Source organism: Procambarus clarkii, chromosome 63 (genome assembly GCF_040958095.1).
Source record: "Procambarus clarkii isolate CNS0578487 chromosome 63, FALCON_Pclarkii_2.0, whole genome shotgun sequence".
Taxonomy (NCBI): domain Eukaryota; kingdom Metazoa; phylum Arthropoda; class Malacostraca; order Decapoda; family Cambaridae; genus Procambarus; species Procambarus clarkii.
This window is the reverse complement of record NC_091212.1, coordinates 32,159,623-32,179,241: the sequence shown is the minus strand read 5'-3', so window position 1 is coordinate 32,179,241 and position 19,619 is coordinate 32,159,623. Positions and strand designations below refer to the sequence as shown.

General features: G+C 45.5%; 1 protein-coding gene across 3 annotated transcripts in view; it reads left to right on the top strand.

The window, feature by feature from the left end:
- The first annotated feature begins 1,345 nt into the window (after positions 1 to 1,345).
- LOC123769432 (nudC domain-containing protein 3) overlaps positions 1,346 to 19,619 on the top strand; it is a 53,501-nt gene continuing 35,227 nt past the window's right edge. Inside the window, exons 1-3 of one of the 3 annotated variants that reach the window (XM_045760525.2) lie at positions 1,346 to 1,646; positions 5,334 to 5,453; positions 14,563 to 14,712. In XM_045760525.2, coding sequence (XP_045616481.1) covers positions 1,525 to 1,646; positions 5,334 to 5,453; positions 14,563 to 14,712 — 392 coding nt within the window. In that variant the 5' untranslated portion in view covers positions 1,346 to 1,524. Of the gene's footprint in view, positions 1,647 to 1,727; positions 2,113 to 5,333; positions 5,454 to 14,562; positions 14,713 to 19,619 lie in introns of those variants that run through there. The other 2 variants (XM_069308841.1, XM_069308842.1) reach the window with 2 other exon arrangements.

Below are 19,619 nucleotides of genomic sequence, written 5' to 3'. Positions count from 1 at the left end.
AAATCACTTACGTCCTCTAATTACTCAACACAAAGCTGCTATTAGGACAATATCCAATTCTGGCCCCAGACATCACTCGGTACCCCTACTCAAATCTCTGAATATGTTAGACATTAAGTCACTTCACATTCTCTCATGTGTATTATACATATATAAAACGCTAAACTATAATGCCAATCCTGATCTCAAAAGCTTCATAGAAGGTTGTAACAGAACCCATGAGCACCACACCAGAAATAAATACAGTTTTGATATTCCTAGAGTACGACTTAATCAAACCAGAAATGCTCTACAAATCAAGGGGCCCAGAATGTGGAATGACCTTCCCAACCATGTTAAAGACTGTACCTCTCTCAACCAGTTTAAGTTAAAAACGAAGCTATACCTAATAAATTCCCTGTAACCTACATTACCCCTCTGTTGTCAACCCATGTATGTTTTTTGTTTTTGTTTTTTTTTTCAAATCAACGCTGTTTGATTGTAATTTTCTGTATTAATTTGTAATTGTATTTGTGCTGCTTTTTCAACAATGTTCCCCCCTCTTTTACCTCTATTTTTATTTGTTCTCAACACATTTTATTCTTTTTACCCATTAGTTTTAAGCTTTAATCATTAATGTTTTTCCTGCCCGAAACGCTTTGCGTAATAGTGGCTTTAGGCATTGTATGTACTAGCTCTATCTATAACGATTATCTAGGCAACGATTCTTCGTGGCAGGGGATCGTATTCCAGGGACCATAGGATTAAGGACTTGCCCGAAACGCTACGCGTACTAGTGGCTGTACAAGAATGTAACAACTCTTGTATATATCTCAAAAAAAAAAATAAAGCCAACAAACTTTGTAAAATCTCTTTATGTATGTACCTTACCTAAATAAAAATTATTATTACTGTATTATTATTATAGATAATTAACCCTGGCTGAAACAGAAAATCAACTCGCACTGAAACAGCTATTCATCCCTTTACTGAAATAGACAATGCAAGCCATCACACAAATTTACAAACAACCCCGCCTGCATAAGAAAGTTAACTATGAGTTTTTTTGTGTTTGAAAAAACCATTAAACTTCACTAAAATAGCAAATCAACCTTCACATATATTTTTTTCATGGATATTTCTGCGCGGGCCCTAAGCCTGGTAAATGTTGCTTGTCCTCCACAGATGTAGACAACCCTCAACATCCATATATTTGCTACTACACAAATGACAAAATATAAAATAATAAATTTATGACTTTGTTTTGTCATTTAAAATGTAATTGTTACAGGTAAGTAATTATCCTTGATAATATAAGAGCAAGAAATGTTTTTGGGCGGGTGGGCGGTGAAATATTTTAGGGCGGTAGTTAATGTCAACATTGGGGAGGGCGAGTACCGAAGGAGCCATCACAAGAGGTACACTAGTTTGCTCTCGCCCTTAAATCAACAGCGCTGGCCTCGTATCCTACTCACAGGCCTCTCAAATAGCGTGGAGAAGGGGTGATATAAAGTGTGAGAGAGTTGTGTTGCAGCCGCTAGCAGCATGAGTGCCACTTCCGAGGGTGGCCGTCATGATGCTGCCCTCGCTGACATACTACTACAGGAAGGCAATTCACTTCCAGCTTTCTTAAATGCTGTCTTTGGGTTTTTATCACGACGTTGTCCGTAAGTCATAGTTAAGGGTCAATGTAATTTTAGCTGAACAATTTGAAGGGGGCCAAATGTGCCCAGCTCGGTCCATCACTGGTATCAGGTCGTTTCGTCACATTTACAAGCAGTAGGGTAAAAAATCCAGCCCAAAGCGAATACTTAATAATCATTACTGATTTCACACTGCAAGCAAATGCAGAAGCATCCATAACCTGAGCTGGCATTAAAACTATTTCATAGTTATCACACATTATTGCACATTTCAAGAACAAGAAGTCAAACATGTAAGCTAAGGAAACAAAGCTGCTGATAACCATTAAAAAGTTATCTTTCGCAAACAGAGTGGTAGACTGTTTGGAACAAGTTAAGTGAGAAGGTGGTGGAGGCTAAAACCATCAGTAATTTCAAAGTGTTATATGACAAAGAGTGCTGGGAAGATGGAACACCACAAGCATAGCTCTCATTATGTACCTACACTTAGGTAATTACAAAATTTAATCTATTATTTTCATTACATTAGGTTTGTGTAACGATAAGTGATCACATATATGGCTATAACTTTTTGCAGCTCTGGTCTTGGCAAATGTGTATATACGGTACACTTGTCAGACTGAATACACTGTTACAATACTTGTTATCGAAAAAGTACACCATCCCATGGTCCTCTACCTAAATGTCACAGTACACAGGCTGTGTCCAATATATCCATAATTGCAGGCGATAAGTCACACTAACGTGGCTAAAGTATGATGACCAGACCACAAATCCCTGAAATCTAACAACTCTATTCTTATCCTTCCTTCCGACTAAGGCAATTCGGTGGTTGTCCTTGACCGTGAGAACTATCTCCGAAAAGCAGATGTCTTGCTCTCTGACTCTCGCACTTATGCTCCTCTGACCTCTAACCCTTTGGATCACATAAAAAATTCCTTTAACCGCAAAATGAGACAGCTCTCTAGTCTTTGTCCTCCTGACTTTGATCTCATTAAACGTTTCCGTGTCATCTGCCTTTCTCTTCCTTATTTCTATGGTCTGCCAAAGACTCATTACCTGGTGTTCCTCTTCGTCCTATCATTTCTTCACGGGGCTCTGTCAGCTATCCTCTTGCCTCCTGGCTCGCTAAAACCCTGACGCCTTACCTTGGCACTTTTTCCCCTGCCCACCTTCGTCACTCTCAGGACTTCATAGAAAGACTGTGCCTGCAACCCTCTTGTAAGATGCTTAGTCTTGATGTCGACTCTGTTCACTAATGTTCCGCTTGATGACGTTCTCTCTTTCCTTAGACAGAAGACGTCTGAGGGCCTTCTTCCTCTCCGCTTCCCACTGACGTTTTCCTCGAACTCATTAGACTCTGTGTTGACTCTTAACTCTTTCTCTTTCAATGGTAATTATTACACTCAAACTTTCAATGTCGCTATGGGTTCCCCTCTCTCCCCTGTTCTTGCTAATTTCTACATGGAATATTTTGAAACTGTTCTTCTTCCTTCTAGTGATACTCGTCCCTCTCTCTGGCTTCGCTATGTTGATGACATTTTTGCTTTATGGCCTCATGACCTTAGTTTTTTCCAGCCTTTCATCTCCTCTCTTAACAGTCTGGCTCCTTCTATCCATTTCAAAGTTGAGTGGGAATCTAATTCCCTCCTTCCTTTTCTTGACGTTCACGTTCATAGCTCTGTGTCCGGGTTCTCTTTCTCTGTCTATCCCAAACCCATGCATAGGGGCATGTACATTCACTTCTTTTCCTACCATCCTTCTTCTGTTAAGAAAAGTGTCCTCGTCTCTCTCTTCCTTCGCGCTCTACGCCTCAGCGACCCTCAGTTTCTTGATTCTGAAATTGTCTTTATCTACAAATCATTCTCTCACCTTGGTTACCCTTTGCATTTCATCAACTGTGCCTACTCTCAAGCAAAACGCAATTTCTTTCATCCTAAACCTGCTTCCAACACTAGTAGCACTGTACTATGCCTTCCCTTCATATCTGAACTCAAAACTTTTACCAATACCTTTCGTCCTCTTGACATAAAGCTCGCCTTTCAACAAACTAACACACTTCGTAGCAATCTAGTTCACACTGCTCCTCCTGCTTCAAATGCTGCTGGTGTCTATTCTATTTCCTGTTCGTCTTGTCCTCTCCAATACTTTGGCGAAACTGGCCTGTACACTGAATGACAGACTTAAAATGACTTAAAGAATCAAGAGAAGTGTTAAGTCTGCAGACACTAACAATGCTCTCTTCTGTCATGTGAGGGATTCCAAACACCCTATTGATTGGTCTTCCTCCAAAATAATCTTTCCTGCCTCTACTCTACACAGACGCCGTCTTGTTGAATTGGCTCTAATACACAATGTACCCAACATGAACTTGAGTCCTGGCTTTGTTGCTGTGGACTCTTTCCTTTCACAGTATATACTTAAATGCTCTAATCTTTCTAACAAACGTGACCTAACATAAGCTTACCCTTTCATTTATCTTTCTTTTTCTTTCCTTTTCTTTCTCTCTTTTCTGTTCATTGTTGTCTTTATGTTCCCTTACTATCCTCTTCTTATTCCTATTACTATCTCCTTCTCATTCGGTGGTTATAATAGGAGCTGCCTCGTATGGGCCAATAGGCCCTCTGCAGTTCTTACTACTATTCCCTCTACTACACTTTGCTCCTCACCTTTCTCTAGCCTATTTATTGCCTGCATTTACTTCCTCATCACAATCGACTTGAGAATGGTCCAGGATGGACCGAAACGTTGTCATCCCTTCACCTTCAAGTGTGTGGTCTGGTATCATATCCATAATTCTTTCATTATGTAAGGATTCTCTAAGTTTACATATATAATCTGAATTACACACACTGCCAACATATTCCTTAAAATGCTATAAAATACAAGTAGTATGTCAATGTGTATTGTGTATTCAAGGTTGGTGTGACATTGGCTCAGCTTTTAGATTAGGTGTTAAACTGTATTTGATATGATCATTTTGTTTGACTATTCAGTGCTTATTTGAACTACAGTATATTCTTTTATATTCAGTACATATATGATCATCATGCCACTTGTATGGCAAGTAGACCAGGAAGTACAAATATTTGCTTAGAGATGACTGGCAATAGCATTGACCCGATTGTATATAAGTTTAAATCCACATATAAGAAACGCAAATTTAATGTTTTCATTCTGCATTGTACAACATACTGGTTACTAATGTCCAATATCTGGACACTAAACAGCAGAGTAAATTATGGCAAGAGCCTTAGATACTCGGGGAGGTGTTTGGGTAGGTATGACACTGGGAACTGCTCAAGAAGCATGGTTTTTCTGCATAATTTGACAGAAAAGGCCATGTACCTACTCTAAACCAAGAGATATTAAAAACCCAAGTGATGAAGCTTGCAATTTTACATAGCATCATACAGTTCTGTGGGTAGACAAAAACTCACTTGGGAAAATTTAACATCCTGCCACAAACTTTACAATATAATATTGAAATAGAGAAGAACAGTTCATGGTAGATTGGTTGGTGGCAATGTGAAAGACATGACTCTGTTTGATATCAAGACTATTCAGCATGTTCTAACTACTGTTCATATCGAGCTCAAGAAATAATTATTTATAATTGACTTTTGAAATAATGTTTTTAATAAATACCTGAATAACCATATTTTAGCTATTGTTTATTCATAAATTTACAGCTAATTAATATTTTTACAGAGAAGAGATATACAACAGTACTCACATCTCTGGGGAACACCTCATCAGTCAGTCATACTGTAAGTGGCGGCAAAAGTACTTGGACGAAAAAGCATTGCAACTGTTGTCACAGGAACAGTGGTGAGTTTTGACGGGAAAATTGAAGATAGAAGTACCATGTAAGAACCAATTGAAGGATTAAGTGGCTAAGTGAGATGTTACAATGAAGGTCGTGTCTGTAAGGTGGCACTATTCCTAGTGAACACTGAGTGAACTAATGTGGATAGTTAAAGATGTCTTATTGAATTTTGACCTCATTTATTATTATTGCCATGAATGTTGTGTATGAGTCATTGACCTTTAAACCATTTAATTTATTTTCTACAAAATTCTAAGGGCATGTGTGCGTGTATCACGCATCACTCACAATGTTGTGTACTTGAGCAACTTGATTCATAGACTACTAGATTTATCATGCTTAAAATAGCGTCAACTCGGTATTTCTCTTTGTTAATATTTAAATTCCAAAGCATTTCTGGGGGAAACAACTTCGGCTTCCTGGAGCTTACTAGGCTGATATGCTAATGTCAGACTTTGGCATCAGTCATGTGTATGGAGTTCTGTGGGCCTACCGGGGACCAAAGGCCAGAACCTGGCCCCCTCAGAGAGGCATGGGGGAGCAATGGCCTATAGATACCCCCATTTAGTTGGAAGCATTCTATGTATGCCATCAACCAGATCAGGCACCCAGAAAGGTAAGCATCCTAAAACAAACCCCTATTCTGGTGAAAATATTGCTACCAAAAGCTGAACAAGTGGATAGAACCCCCTCTAAAACAAATGAGCATAAGAGCATGATGTTGCATGTTGTCATGCCGCTGTCTGCGCAGCTCCCACCCTCAATGGGAGGAGGAAGGGGGAGACCCAGACCCCCCACGACGCCGGCTATCCACCCGTCAGTTCTTAGGCTGATGCTAGAGGCTCCAGTCGTGTGCTCTGGCTCCAGTGATAGTTTCAGCACTTTGAGTGCTCAGACAGCCACCCACACTCAGTTTGAGTGTGGTGGCTGTCTTCTAGGGGTGCAAGAGCCAGGAGTTATTCTCCAGTACTCGGGCTGCATGCGCCTAGGGTTCCCTTCCCTAGGTAACAGTAGTAGGTCTAGATAGTAGGTAGAAGTAGGTCTAATAACGGTAGTACGTCTTAAGAGACCCAACAAGCAAGAAGGAATATTCAATCAATTCAATTTCAACAATAAGAGGATCGACTGGGAAAAAATAAATGTAGACCTTGCAACCATTCAATGGGAGACGGTCTTAAGTGACAAAACTCCCACACAGGGAATAGATCAACTGACAGCTTGAAGCATACAAGGTCTGCCTGAAGCACGTGCCTGTGAGGAGGGTCAGAAAGAGAATGCAGACGATTGTACAGAAGGAAAAAATAACGGAAATGCTTAGGCAGGCACCACTATCACATGCAAGGAAAATAAACCTAAACAGGGAGATCGAAGAAATAGAACAAACGTTGAAGTGATCATACGAGGCTGAGGAAATGGAATTGGAACAGAAAGCTATACAAGAGATGAAGAAAAATCCTAAATATTTTTTCACATATGCAAAATCAAAATCAAAATCAAAAACCTCCACCAGTATTGGATCTTTAATTATAACTGAAGGTACGTACACAGAGGACAACAAAGAAATTAGTGAAATTCTAAGAAGCCAGTATGAGGCTATGTTTAGCACACCAATAAACAACATGAAAGTTGATGACCCAGACAGCTTCTTTATGAATGACATTCAAGCTGCAGATGATAATACAGATATTAACACGAACTCGGAAGGCTTTGAAAGAGAAATTGACAATATGCCCATGCACTTAGCCTCTGGGCCTGACTCAAGGAATTCAATATTCATAAAGAAATGTAAAGTACCAGTAGCATGAGCACTCAGCGTAATATGGAGAAAGAGCCTAGATACAGGAGAGATACCAGCAGCACTTAAATCTGCAGATACAGTTCCTTTGCACAAGGGAGGGAAGTAAAGCCTTGGCAACAATTTTTAGGCCAGTTGCACTAACATCACACATAATAAAAGTTTTTGAAAGAGTGATTAGGAATCAAATTTCTGGTTTTATGGAAAATAATGAGTTACACAACCCAGGACAACATGGATTTAGAGCAGGAAGATCCTGTCTGTCACAGTTACTCAACCACTATGACAAAATCACAGAAGCTCTAGAAGAAAAGCAAAATGCAGATGTAATATACACAGACTTTGCAAAGGCATTCGACAAATGTGATCATGGAGTGATTGCACACAAACTGAGGTCAATGGGAATAAGTGGTAAAGTAGGACGCTGGATACTCAATTTCCTGTCAACAGAACACAAAGAGTAACAGTCAATCAAATAAAATCAAGTCCAAGCGCAGTTAAAAGCTCTTTACCTCAAGGTACAGTCCTTGCACCACTGCTGTTCCTTATTCTCATATCAGATATAGATAAAAATACAAGTCACAGCTTCGTGTCATCCTTTGCAGATGACACAAAAATCAGCATGAAAATTTACCTCTGCTGAAGACATGGAAAAATTACAAGCAGATATCAACAAAGTTTTCGATTGGGCAGCAGAAAATAATATGATGTTTAACAGCGATAAATTCCAGGTACTCAGGTATGGCAAAAATGAGGACCTGAAACATAATACAGGGTACAAAACACAATCGAATCTGCCCATAATAGGTAAACAGCACGTCAAGGATTTGGGAACAATGGTGTCCGACGATCTAGCGTTTAGGGAACATAACCAAGCAAATATTGCGTCAGCCAAAAAATGATAAGATGGATTACGAGAACTTTCAAATCCAGGGATCCCATCACGATGGTTGTACTCTTCAAGTCACTGGTGTTGTCCTGTCTTGAGCACTGCTTAGTACTCACTTCCCCCTTCAGAGCAGGAGAGATTGCTGAAATAGAGGGAATACAGAGAACATATACGGCACTCATAGACGTGATAAAGCACCTAAATTATTGGGATCGTCTCAAAGCTCTCCAAATGTATTCGCTAGACAGGAGACGAGAGAGATACCAAATAATATACACATGGAAAATACTGGAAGGCTAGGTCCCTAATCTACACAGTAAAATAACAATGTACTGGAGTGAACGATATGGTAGAAAATGCAGAATAGAACCAGTGAAGAGCAGAGGTGCCATAGGCACAATCAGAGAACACTGTATAAACATCAGAGGTCCGCTGCTGATGTCGTCCTCCCAGCGACTATAAGAAATATTGCCAGAACAACTGTGGACATCTTCAAGAGAAAACTAGACTGTTTTCTAAAAGAAGTTCTGGACCAACCGGGCTGTGGTGGGTATGTGGGCCTGCGGGCCACTCCACGCAACAGCCTGGTGGACCAAACTCTCACAAGTCAAGCCTGGCCTTGGGCGGGGCTTGGGGAGTAGAACAATTCCCAGAACCCCATCAAGCAGGTATCAAGCAGGTAGGTGCCCTGTATGTACTGCCCTTGGAGCTTGGGGTTACCTTCCACAAGTTCCTTGGGTCCTGCCTCTGCTGGGCCGTTTTAGTGCTCGGTTTTTCGGCCACCCTTTGGGTACTTGGGTGTTTTGTCTCCCTTGTTTACCTTAGGGTAAGAGGCAGTTTGCACTGGTACGGGATGCAGGGTACTGCACACCTTATTTTCAATTATAGCGACTGGCTCTGTTCCTCTAGGGTACGCTGTCCTCTTGCAGGGGTTTTCTTTTTCTTTTTGCCTTGTGGGGGGGATCTGCCCTGCTTATTGTCCACTTGTGCTTGACCTAATACGGTTCTTCTCTGGTGGTGCCCCCTGCTAGGTCCCGTGAGTGTTCACGTCCCTGGGTTCAGCTTTAGTGAGTTTGCTTGGTAGTTTTGGGTGTCGGTTACCAGTACCCTGCCTGGGGTTACCTGGGCGCGAGTCTCGGTAAGCGCTCAGGGCCTTGGGAATCCCCTCGGGGGCGCGTGGGTCCGATGGATGTGACCCCGGAGTCCCCCCCCCCCTCCTCGCTTCGTGCGAGTTTGAAGGTTGTTCGGTCCCCCTTGTCTCAGGGTGACCCTCACTGTTTTTGCCTCCGTCACGCTGCCTGTTAGGTCAGTGACACTTTTGACCCTGAGTCCTGTAAGTTCTGCTGCTTGCTAGTGACTCAATTTACCCAGTCTAGTGATGATCTTATGTGGGGTAAAGGCGGCGCAGGGATTTCATGTACGTTTTTGGCTGTTGCAACGTGCTTGGTTGGTTGCTCACCCGGATGCCCGAGGCTGCCCCGTTTTGCTTATAGGGACCTGGACTTGGAGGGTGGGGGTCTAGTCTCCTTGCCGAAGCCACCGGGTCTGACCAGTGGGCCCCCTTCCGTTCGGCTTATGCCGCCGCGCCGGCCTTGTCTTTTGAGGCTAGTGCTTTGGGAGATGACTCGGCCCCGGGTCCTGCGGAGGAGGATCCCGTAGCGGGGGAGGGGCTAACATAGGGGCCTTGGGTTCCGCTCCACCCCCCGGGGGCGTCGGTTCCATCTTTCCGGAGGTTTTCGGCTTCTCACATCCAATCCAACCTTCTGTGGTACGGGCAGCCCTTGCGGCTTACCTCCTGCGTGACCCGGACTACGCCTCGGTGATGGATCTGTCTTTTTTCAGGTTTGGGACTTCATTCCCCTTCTGGGTCCATTACGAGGTTCTGGAGTCATCCTGGCTGGCGGACTGTCCTGTCTTTGCTTTGGAGGCTTGGCATTCTTTTTGCCGTACCAGCGTGCTTGAGTGGCGCGAGGCTGCGACGGTGGTTCAGGTTTTCCTGGGGGACGACCTGGAGCACCTCAACGAGTGCTTGTTTGCCCCTGCCCTTCCTCGGGATGTGGGCGTGGTGCAGCTCCATGTGCAGGTTCCCTCTTTCGCGACTGCACAGGTTGCTGAGGACATGCGTGCCCGTGGCCTTTTGGCTTTGGCCTTGCATTTCTTTTCCCTCCTGGAGCTGTCTACGGACTGCCTTGAGGACGATGTAGGGACGCTCAGGGCCATCCCGGGGTCCGGTGCCTTGAGCTCGGCGGCCTGCTCGTCGACTGGTTTGCTGAAGCTGTTTGCGCTGATCCTGCGGGATGCGGTTTCCCTGTTCTATACTTCTTGGCTCGCATGTTGGCAGACGGTGCTTGCCTCCTCCCTGGAATTGGCCTGGGCCCTGGCTCTTAGGATGTCTTCGCCTTTTCGTCCTTTGCTTTTTGAGGGTTTTGCTGTGGCGCAGTATATTCAGACTGCTTCGGCTACTTGTTGGCCTATGTCTGACTTGTTGGTTCTCCAGGGGTCCCTGGGCAGGGGGGGAGGCCTTCCCTGAGGGGTCGTGCCAGGGCTTGGGGTTCCTCTCGTCGTGGTAGGCCACTGGTGCCGGGTTCGGGTTCGGCCCCACCTTCAGTCCCGCCTTCGTCTGGTCAGCGCGGTGGTCGCTCTGTGCGAAGTTCTGGGTCTTGTAACGGGCGCCAGCCCTTTTGCTGTTCGCCCCTGTGACGGGGCAATGGGAGGGGGGCTTGCGCTGTTCGCTCATGCTTGGTCCCACGATTTGTAGGCGTTTCAGATCTTTTCTCTCGGCCTGCAGTGGCGTTGGGTAGCTCCTCAACCACAGGGCCGCTTACACGACACTAAACTACAGGTTTAGTGTTGTCTCTAAAAATGGGAGTTGTCCTACTTGACGTCTGGCGGGGCAGGTCTCTTCCCCTGCGCTCTGTTGAGTCATTTTGAAGTGGGTTCACTTGGGCGTGGTTGAAATGACGATGTCCCTCAGATGGGTTTCCTGTCTGTTTCGAGTACCGAAACGGGATTGTGTGGACCTGCGGTTCATTCTGGACTCGTCCTGTCTGAACCCCTGGGTTCATTGCCCCTCCTTTCGGATGACTACGCTGTCCCAGGTTCGGCTTCTGTTGGAGCCGAGCTCTTGGATGATGTCCCTGGACCTCCGGGATGCTTATTGGCATGTCCCGATTCATCTGGGGTTCAGGGACTGGCTGGGGTTTATTGTGGGGCGTCAGGGTTACAGCTTTTGTTGTCTCCCATTCGGGTTGAACCTGGCACCTCGCATGTTCACACTCCTTACACTGGTCATCGTGGCCCGTCTGCGTCTCTTAGGTGTTCGGGTGTTGGCCTACCTCGACGACTGGCTGGTTTGGGCTCCCAGCTGGTCCAGTTGTCTGCTAGCCAGGGATTTGGTTCTTTCCCAGCACACTGGGTTTGGGTTCTTGGTAAACTGGAGGAAGTCCCATCTGGTTCCCTCCCAGGTTCGGACATGGCTAGGTCTTGTGTGGGACTCTCAGACCGCTTTCTTGTCTCTCCGTCCGGAGTCTCTCCTGAGGCTGTGGTCCCGCATGCGCCTGTTTTTGGGGGCCTCCCGGGTCACCTGGCGGTTGCTCGAGAGCCTGTGCGGGAGCCTGAACTTCGCGATGATGGTCTACCCACCGGGGTCGGGTTTGGCTTCGTCGGCTTTCTGGTTCCTTCGGGGACGTCCCTTCCGCCTCTCTCGCAATTGCTGGGTTCGGACCCCGGGGGCCTTGTGTCAGCTGCTGCGTTGCCAGCTTCCTCTTCGGGTTTTTCGGGGTTCAGTGCCTTGGCGCCTACCCGAGCCCTTGCTCGATGTGTTCACGGACACGTCCTCTCTCGGCTGGGGATTTGTGACCAGTGCTCATCAGGTCGGCCAGGGATGGTGGGGTCCTTCCTTCCGTCGAGCCCACAGCACAGTGCGGGAGTTCGCAGCGGTGTGGTTTGCTCTTCTGAGGGTTCAGGTCACCCGCGGATCAACGATCCAGCTCCATTTGGACTGTTTCCCCGGTGCTTCATTGTCGCAACCCAGGGGGGGGGGGTCGATGCGGTCCTTAGCTCTTTGGCGCTGGTCGCTTCGGGTGACTCGTTTGCTAAGTTCTCGGGGTTTGGTTCTCCTGGCAGTTCATGTGCGGGGAGTGTCCAACGTATTGGCCGACGGCCTGTCTCGACGCCAACTCCTTCAGTTGGCTTTACCAGAAGTTCTGTCACCCCGAGGTGGACCTCTTCGTGTCGGCGTGGTTGCAATGCCTTCCCCTGTATGTGGCGCCCTTCCCCAACTGCGAGGCCCTCGGGGTCGATGCCTTTCAGCAAGACTGGTCGAGGTGGGGGTTCCTGTACCTCTTTCCCCCAGTTCAGCTGTTGCTCCAGATCCTGGCTTGCTTGGAGACTTACCAGGGAAGAGTTGTCCTCTTGGCCCCGTGGTGACCGTCCAAGCCGTGGTTTCAGGTGCTGCTTGCTTGGTGTCCGAACCCGGAGGTTTTTACGCGGCTCTGCCTCTTCCAGCAGATCGGACTGGAACGTCACGTGGCTGGTTCGATCGTCTCCTCGAGTCTTCGCGTGTAATATTTTTTACTCGAGTTCATCATCATCTCTATGGTAATCAGGTGGCTTTTTTGTTAGTGTCCCACCTGCGGGCTTTGTCTCGGCAGCAGTATGAAGTTTCCTGGCGGTCCTTCCATTTCTTCTTGCGTCTTCATCGTTGTACTTCGCTTTCTGTTAGGGTGGTGTTGTCCTTTCTCTTTTGGTTGTTCCAGGATTGTTTCCTTATGCCTAACACTATCGCCTCGTATCGTGTGACGCTGGCGGAGCTGCTTCAGCTTGCTTTCAGTATTGATGTTACTTCTGCGCCATTTCGTAAGCTGTCTCGTGTGTTGTTTCACCTCCGGCCTGCTCATGCGCCGCCTGAGCCGTCCTGGTCATTGGACAGAGTTCTCTTTTTTCTTTCTTCTCCTCGGTTTGTTGTGGCCCCTTCGGTTCAGGATTGTTTCTCCAAGGCTCTTTTTCTGTTGGCAGTGGCCTCTGGGGGTCGAGTTGGGGAGCTTCATGCTCTTCTCCGGCGCAGGGGGTTTCTGCTCTTTCGGTCTTCGTGATGGTTTTGTCCATCTGCAGCCGTCTCCTTCTTTTCTGGCGAAGAATGAGACTGCTGCTTTCCGGAGGGGTAAGAGCAAATAACGGCTCTTCACCGTTATTTGCGCGCCATGGCTTCTGTGTCCGGGGACATGCTTTGGGTTGATCCAGTTTCAATTCTTCCCTGTTCGCGGGTGCAGGTCTCCCAGGTCATCCGCAGAGTTATTAAGGCTAGCCAGCTTTCGGTTTATCCCCGTGCCCATGACGTTCATAAGTTCGCTGCTCTTGCTGTCGTCTATGGCAACATGTCCTGGGCTGACGTTTAGGCGCGGGGATTTTGGCTGTCAAACAGGGTCCTGGCTGCCCGTTACCTCGTAAACGTTCTGGGGCACAGTCTGGCCTGTGTTGCTTTGGGTCGGCGGTTGCAGCCAGCTGTCTCGACTTCGAGTTGAGGAGTGAGCAGCGACCGCCTCCCGGGTAAGTCCCTATTATACTTTTCCTCTGTGTGTAGTTAGCTCCGGGGAGCCGAAGGGGCTCCCCCCAGAAAAACAGCATTGAATGTAATGAAACGCCATTTTCTGGGCGAGACTCGGAGGCTCCCCGGCATCCCTCCCTCCCTCCGGTAGGCGGTTTTTCGCATGTTTTGACATCCAGTCTCAGAACTGACGGGTGGATAGCCGGTTTGGGAGGTCTGGGGCTCCCCCCTTCTCCCTCCCAGGGAGGGGGAAACTGTGCAGACAGCGGCGCGGCGACGTGTGACATCATGCTCGTTTGCCTCGTTTTTTTTAGGGGGGAGTTCTATCCACTTGTTCGGCTTTTGGTAGCAATGTTTTCACCAGAATAGGGGTTTGTTTTGGGATGCTTACCTTTCTGGGTGCCTGACCAGGTCGATGGCAGACATTGAATGCTTCCAACTACATGGAGCTGTCTATAGGCCATTGCTCCCCATGCCTCTCTGAGGGGGCCAGGTTCTGGCCTGTGGTCCCCGGTAGGCCCACAGAACTCCATACACATGACTGATGCCAAAGTCTGACATTAGCATATCAGCCTAGTAAGCTCTGGGGAGCCTCTGAGTCTCGCCCAGAAAAATGGCATTTCATTACATTCAACGCTGGTTTTTTACAGAAATGGGAATGTTAATCAGATACATGAGCTCATGTACCTAATATGCAAGCAGAACATATGTAGACAATTCTCTGTTAATGATTAACGTAACTCTTCTGTACACATGGTATTCGCAGGTGTATTATTATACTTACAAGAATTTCACTTAAACAATTGTTACACAACTTGATTTATACTGTATTGTAATTACTTCATAATACTGTAGCATTTATTTATTTTGCTTGTTCTGTAGTTATAGTGAGGAAGATGTGCCTCCGACTGTTGCTGAAGAAGTTGTTATATCTCAGAATAGACTAAATGGTGGAGTCACACCTGAAGCAGATGATAACCTGGCTCCTGCATCTGGTGGTACACCTGCAGTAAGAACTCCAAATTTTTCTGGGTGTGTTTTCTAAGATGATTTGTTCAGGTACTGAGCAGGGTTCTGTCTATGATTATGGCATTCTTGAGTGCTTATTCTTATGAAGTTTTTCTGTAGAAGTGAGGAGCTTTGTAATAGAAAGAATATTTGAAAGAAGTGGTGTTCTAGCAAGGACTACCTCACAGCAAAGGTTCACATTCTGTCAAAACTAAGTTATATGAACATGTTTGTGCAGAGTCATGTAGGATGACTTGTTGGTAATGGTGACACAGGTGTGGTGAATACCACTATTTAGATTCTCATAATTCAGCCCGTCCTCCAAAAATAGGGTGGTAAATGTAAGAAGACAAATAAGTGCAATTATGTACTATTCATAGCAGTTAGGAATTGTACTTATTTTCACTTAGTATTAAATTGTACTGTCAGATATATTGTGAATATTTGAGTTTACCTGAAAAACCGAATAGAAAACCACAACCTCACCTAACCGTCTTAGTTTTTGAAGATAATAATTGTATTGCTTCTTAATTACAATTAGTACTTAACCTATAGCTATATTGATATTACAGTTTTATAAAACTAATAAAACAAAACTAAAATATATCAATAAATTGTAAAGTAACTCAGGATATTTTAAAATTTTGTATAAAGTCTATATTGTTTAATTAACCTGAAAAAGAAATTCCTGATATTTAAAACCTGTATATTGCAAATCAAAATTGAAAACGTCATCCTAAAATTCTGAGTGACTTAACAGAAAACGAGAAGAATTAAAGCGGGGGAGGGAGTTGTGTCAATGTAACAGCCCCATAAGTGCAATTATGCACTGCTTATTACAGTAAGAAAGTGTATTTATTACACTTAGTATTAAATCATACTGTCAATTCGGAGGATGGGTTGCATAATTTCATAGTACAGTGGTACCTAAGCTTACAAATTTAATCCTTTCCCAGAGACAAGCCAAATATTCGTAAACTGAAACGAATTTCCCCCATAAGAAATAATGGAAATTGAATTAATCCGTTTCAGACTCCCCAAAAAATTAACTTCAAAGTAAATTTTATACTTAATTCATCCACATGTTCAGTACTAATTTTATACCTAATTCATCCACATCTTCAGTACTAAAGTATGTACAAGTTATTACTTACCTTTACTGATGACTCTTGTTGGTATATGGAGACGGTGAGGAGGGGGAGGAGGAGAGGTGTTAACGTTTGGAAGGGGAATCCCCTTCCATTATAACATCAGGCAGTGATGACTTTTCTGGGGTAATCTCTCTCTCCTATGTTTTGCAGGCATACCATTAGGACCTGCTTGTGGCTCACTGCTTGATTTTCTCACTATAAGACGATTCATAGAGGATTGTTTTTCCTTCGTTATAACACTTGTCTGTAGTGAGACATCACATTGTCATTAAATAGTTTAATGCAACGGCCTACTACTGCTTTCTCTGGGCGAGTCGTTTCAACAAAAGTTTGCATTTCTTCCCACAGCCTACACCACTTCCTAATTGTTGAGGAAGGGACATTCTCTACTGCCTCCTCCTCCCCTGAAGACATTTCCTCAGCTGCCTCTTGTTGCTGCTCCTTCTGAAGGGCTAGGATTTCTTCGGTGGTCAGTTCCTCACTGTATTCCTCCACCAACTCACAACTCTCACAACATTGTGAATACCATTCCCTGCTCGCTTTAAACTTTTGTATCTGCAGCACTCGTTCCAGGGGTTTTTTCTTTAAAAGGTCTTCATGCAATTGCCTTGCTTTCTCACAAATGATGGCCTCTGAAATGCTATCACCTGCTAACTCCTTGTTGTGTATCCGAATTAATAACAACTTTTCAACATCCGTAAATGCTTGTGTTCTTTGTTTCGTGATTGTTGATACGCCTTTTGCCATTTTAGCACTCATAATGTCTTTTTCTTAGCAAGTACAGTGCATATCAATGACAGATTTATTGTACTGCCTAGCTAGTTCAACAACCCATGTACCATTTTCATGTTTTCGAATGATCTCTTGTTTTTCCTCTATGGTCATTCTCACATGTATTTTCTTGGCTTGTACCTTACCACTGGCTTTCTTGGGACCTCATGGTGAGATATATAACAACAAATTTTATGTTCAAATAGCCAAAAATCCGAAAAAACTGTTATTCTTTACAAAGAATTCAGGCACGATTGTCATTAGGCGGGAGACACTGGTAAACTGAGGCGCGATCGCTGTGCCACCACGCACTAGGTCGGCCATACACGTATCAACAAACTTGTTTCCCGAGGCAAAGTTAGTAACCCAATCTGAATTTTCTGAAGAAATTGGGCTCGTAGCCCGAAAAGTTCATAAATAGGGGCATTCGTAAGCCGAGGTGTAACTATAGCTCCGTAATAATTAGTAGCCACATGAAACAATAATACCTCTAGATGCAAATAAAACAGTATAGATGGCACACATGTGATTAGACCAGAGTTCAGTTCCCGAGTATGATGAGACATTTGGCCATGTTTCCTGGTACTTGATGGTAGGTAGCTGGTAGTTATGCATCTGTTAATTGTATCCTAGAGTTAGTCAGTCATTAGCTCAGGGAAACCTCGATATGCCTGCCAGGCTTTCCATCCCTGACAATGATAAACCATATACTGCACACTATTCCCACATTTAAGGAGAGAGGGTTAAATTAAATAAATAGAAGTTGAAGTTACTTGTCAGCAGAACAATCACATACCAGTAGTCAGGTTTTTCTGCTGTTCAACAATGTGTTGTGGAAATGCATGAAATTTGGCATATATCGTAAATTCCCTCCAAGTTGTAATAATTATGCAATTACTTTACAGTATATTAGAACAGCATGCTACTTTGCTGCTCATTTATTCTCTCTTCCTATCCCCACTTTTTCTATGCTTGGAAGTTTTCTGGGGGAAGCCCTGTTGGCTCCCCGGAGCTATCCAGGCTAATATGCTAATGTCAGACTTTGGCATCAGTCATGTGTATGGAGTTCTGTGGGCCTACAGGGGACCACGAGCCAGAACCTGGCTCCCTCGGAAGAGGCACGAGGAGCAATGGCCTATAGAAACCCCCAGTGTGGTTGGAAGCATTCTATGTCTGCCATCGACTGGGTCAGGCACCCAGAAAGATAAGCATCCCAAAACAAACCCCTATTCTGGTGAAAATTGTGACGAAAACCCGAACAAGTGGATAGAACTCCCCAAACAGAAATGGGCAAATGAGTATGACGTCACACGTTGCCGCGCCACTGTCTGCATAGCTCCCCCCTCCCCGATAGAGGGAAGGGGGAGCCCCAGACCCTTGTGCCAGCAGTCCACCTCTCAGTTCTGAGGCTGATGCTATAGGCAACGGTCGTGTGCTTTGGCTTCAGTGGTTGTTTCAGCACTGTATCTTGTATGTGGTGTCTGTCTTCTAGGTGGTGCATGAGCTGGGAGTGATTCTTCAGTACTTGGGCTGCATGCGCCTAAGGTTTCTTTTCCTAGGTGCCCAGTACATACTGCCCTTGGGGCTTGGGGCAACCTTCCACAAGTTCTTTGGGTTCTGCCTCTGCTAGGCTTTTTACTGCTTGGTTTTCGACCGCCCTTTGTGTGCTTGGGTGTTCTGCCTCCTTTGTTCCCCTTAAGGTAGGGGGCAGTTTGCACTGGTAGGGGCACAGGGTACTGCTCAGCATGTTTTCACCAATCATAGCGACCGGCTCTGTTCCGCCTGGGTACGCTGTCCTCTTGCGGGGTTTTCTTTTTCTTTTTGTTTACTTGCCTGGTGAGGAAGGGTCTACCTTGGTTCTTGCCCCGTGTACTGAGTATTCTTCTTTTTCCGGTTGTTCCCCCCCTGCTTGGTCGCCGTGAGTGTACACGTCCCGGGGGTTCAGTTCTTAAAAGATTGTTTGGTAGACTTGAATGCCAGTTAGCAGTACCCTGCCTGGGCTTCCCTGAGCGTGAGTTCCGTCTCAGGACCTTGGGAATCCCCATGGGGCACGTGGGTCCGATGGATGTGACCCCTGAGTCCCCCCCCCCCCTTCACTTTGTGCGAGTTCGAGGGTTGCTCTGTCCCCTTGTCTCAGGGTGACTCATTGTTTTTGCCTCCGTCTGCTGCCTGTGGGGTCGGTGGCACCTTCGACCCGGAGTCCTGCAAGTTTTGTTGCTTGTTTGTGACTCGGTTACCCAGTCTTATACTGACTATGTGGGCGCAGACAACATTGGCATAGCACGTTGGGTTCAGGTGGTTGCAATGTGCTAGGTTGTTTGCTTCTCGGAAGCCCCGAGGCTGCCCCGTTTTGATTGTTGTGACGGGGCTTGGGGGTGTTGGTTGCTTCGGTTTTGTTCCTTCCTCACCCGTTTGTCTTTTCCCTGTTGTGATTTCGTCTGGTCCCCAATCCCCCCCCCCCCCCCCCCCCCGTCCTCTCTGCATCCGGATACAGTATCCACTCAATTTAACGGCCTATATGGGGTTGTACCCTGGTCGTTATTTGCGGAGCTCTGGAATTTCCGAAGTTAACACTTTCGCGCTCTCGGCACTCAAAAAAAATCAATACCCCAGATGCTTTCGGCACTTCGCGCGCCTACGCGGTAAGACCGAAAAAGTGTACTCTCTTTTGACTGTCCTGACAATAATTGAAGGCGCACGTATTTGAATTTGGTATCACTGTGTTCGCAATGAAATTGTCTATAAGAGCATACCTATAAAATGCGGCCCAAGCATAAGGAGTATCAACACCAAATAAAAAACTATGCAGATCACTCGCCGAGAGCGCCAAACAGCAACAAAATGTTTCCACTCTCTTAATGGTTGCAAAGCCTACAGTTGTCCTACATCGCTAAGTTTGGTATCATTGGAATCGCAATAAAATTCTCTACACGGACATATGCATATGAATGTTTAATATAGGTAATTGCCCACCCGCAAGAGTGTGTGAAGTGGAGAGTAGTTAGCCGC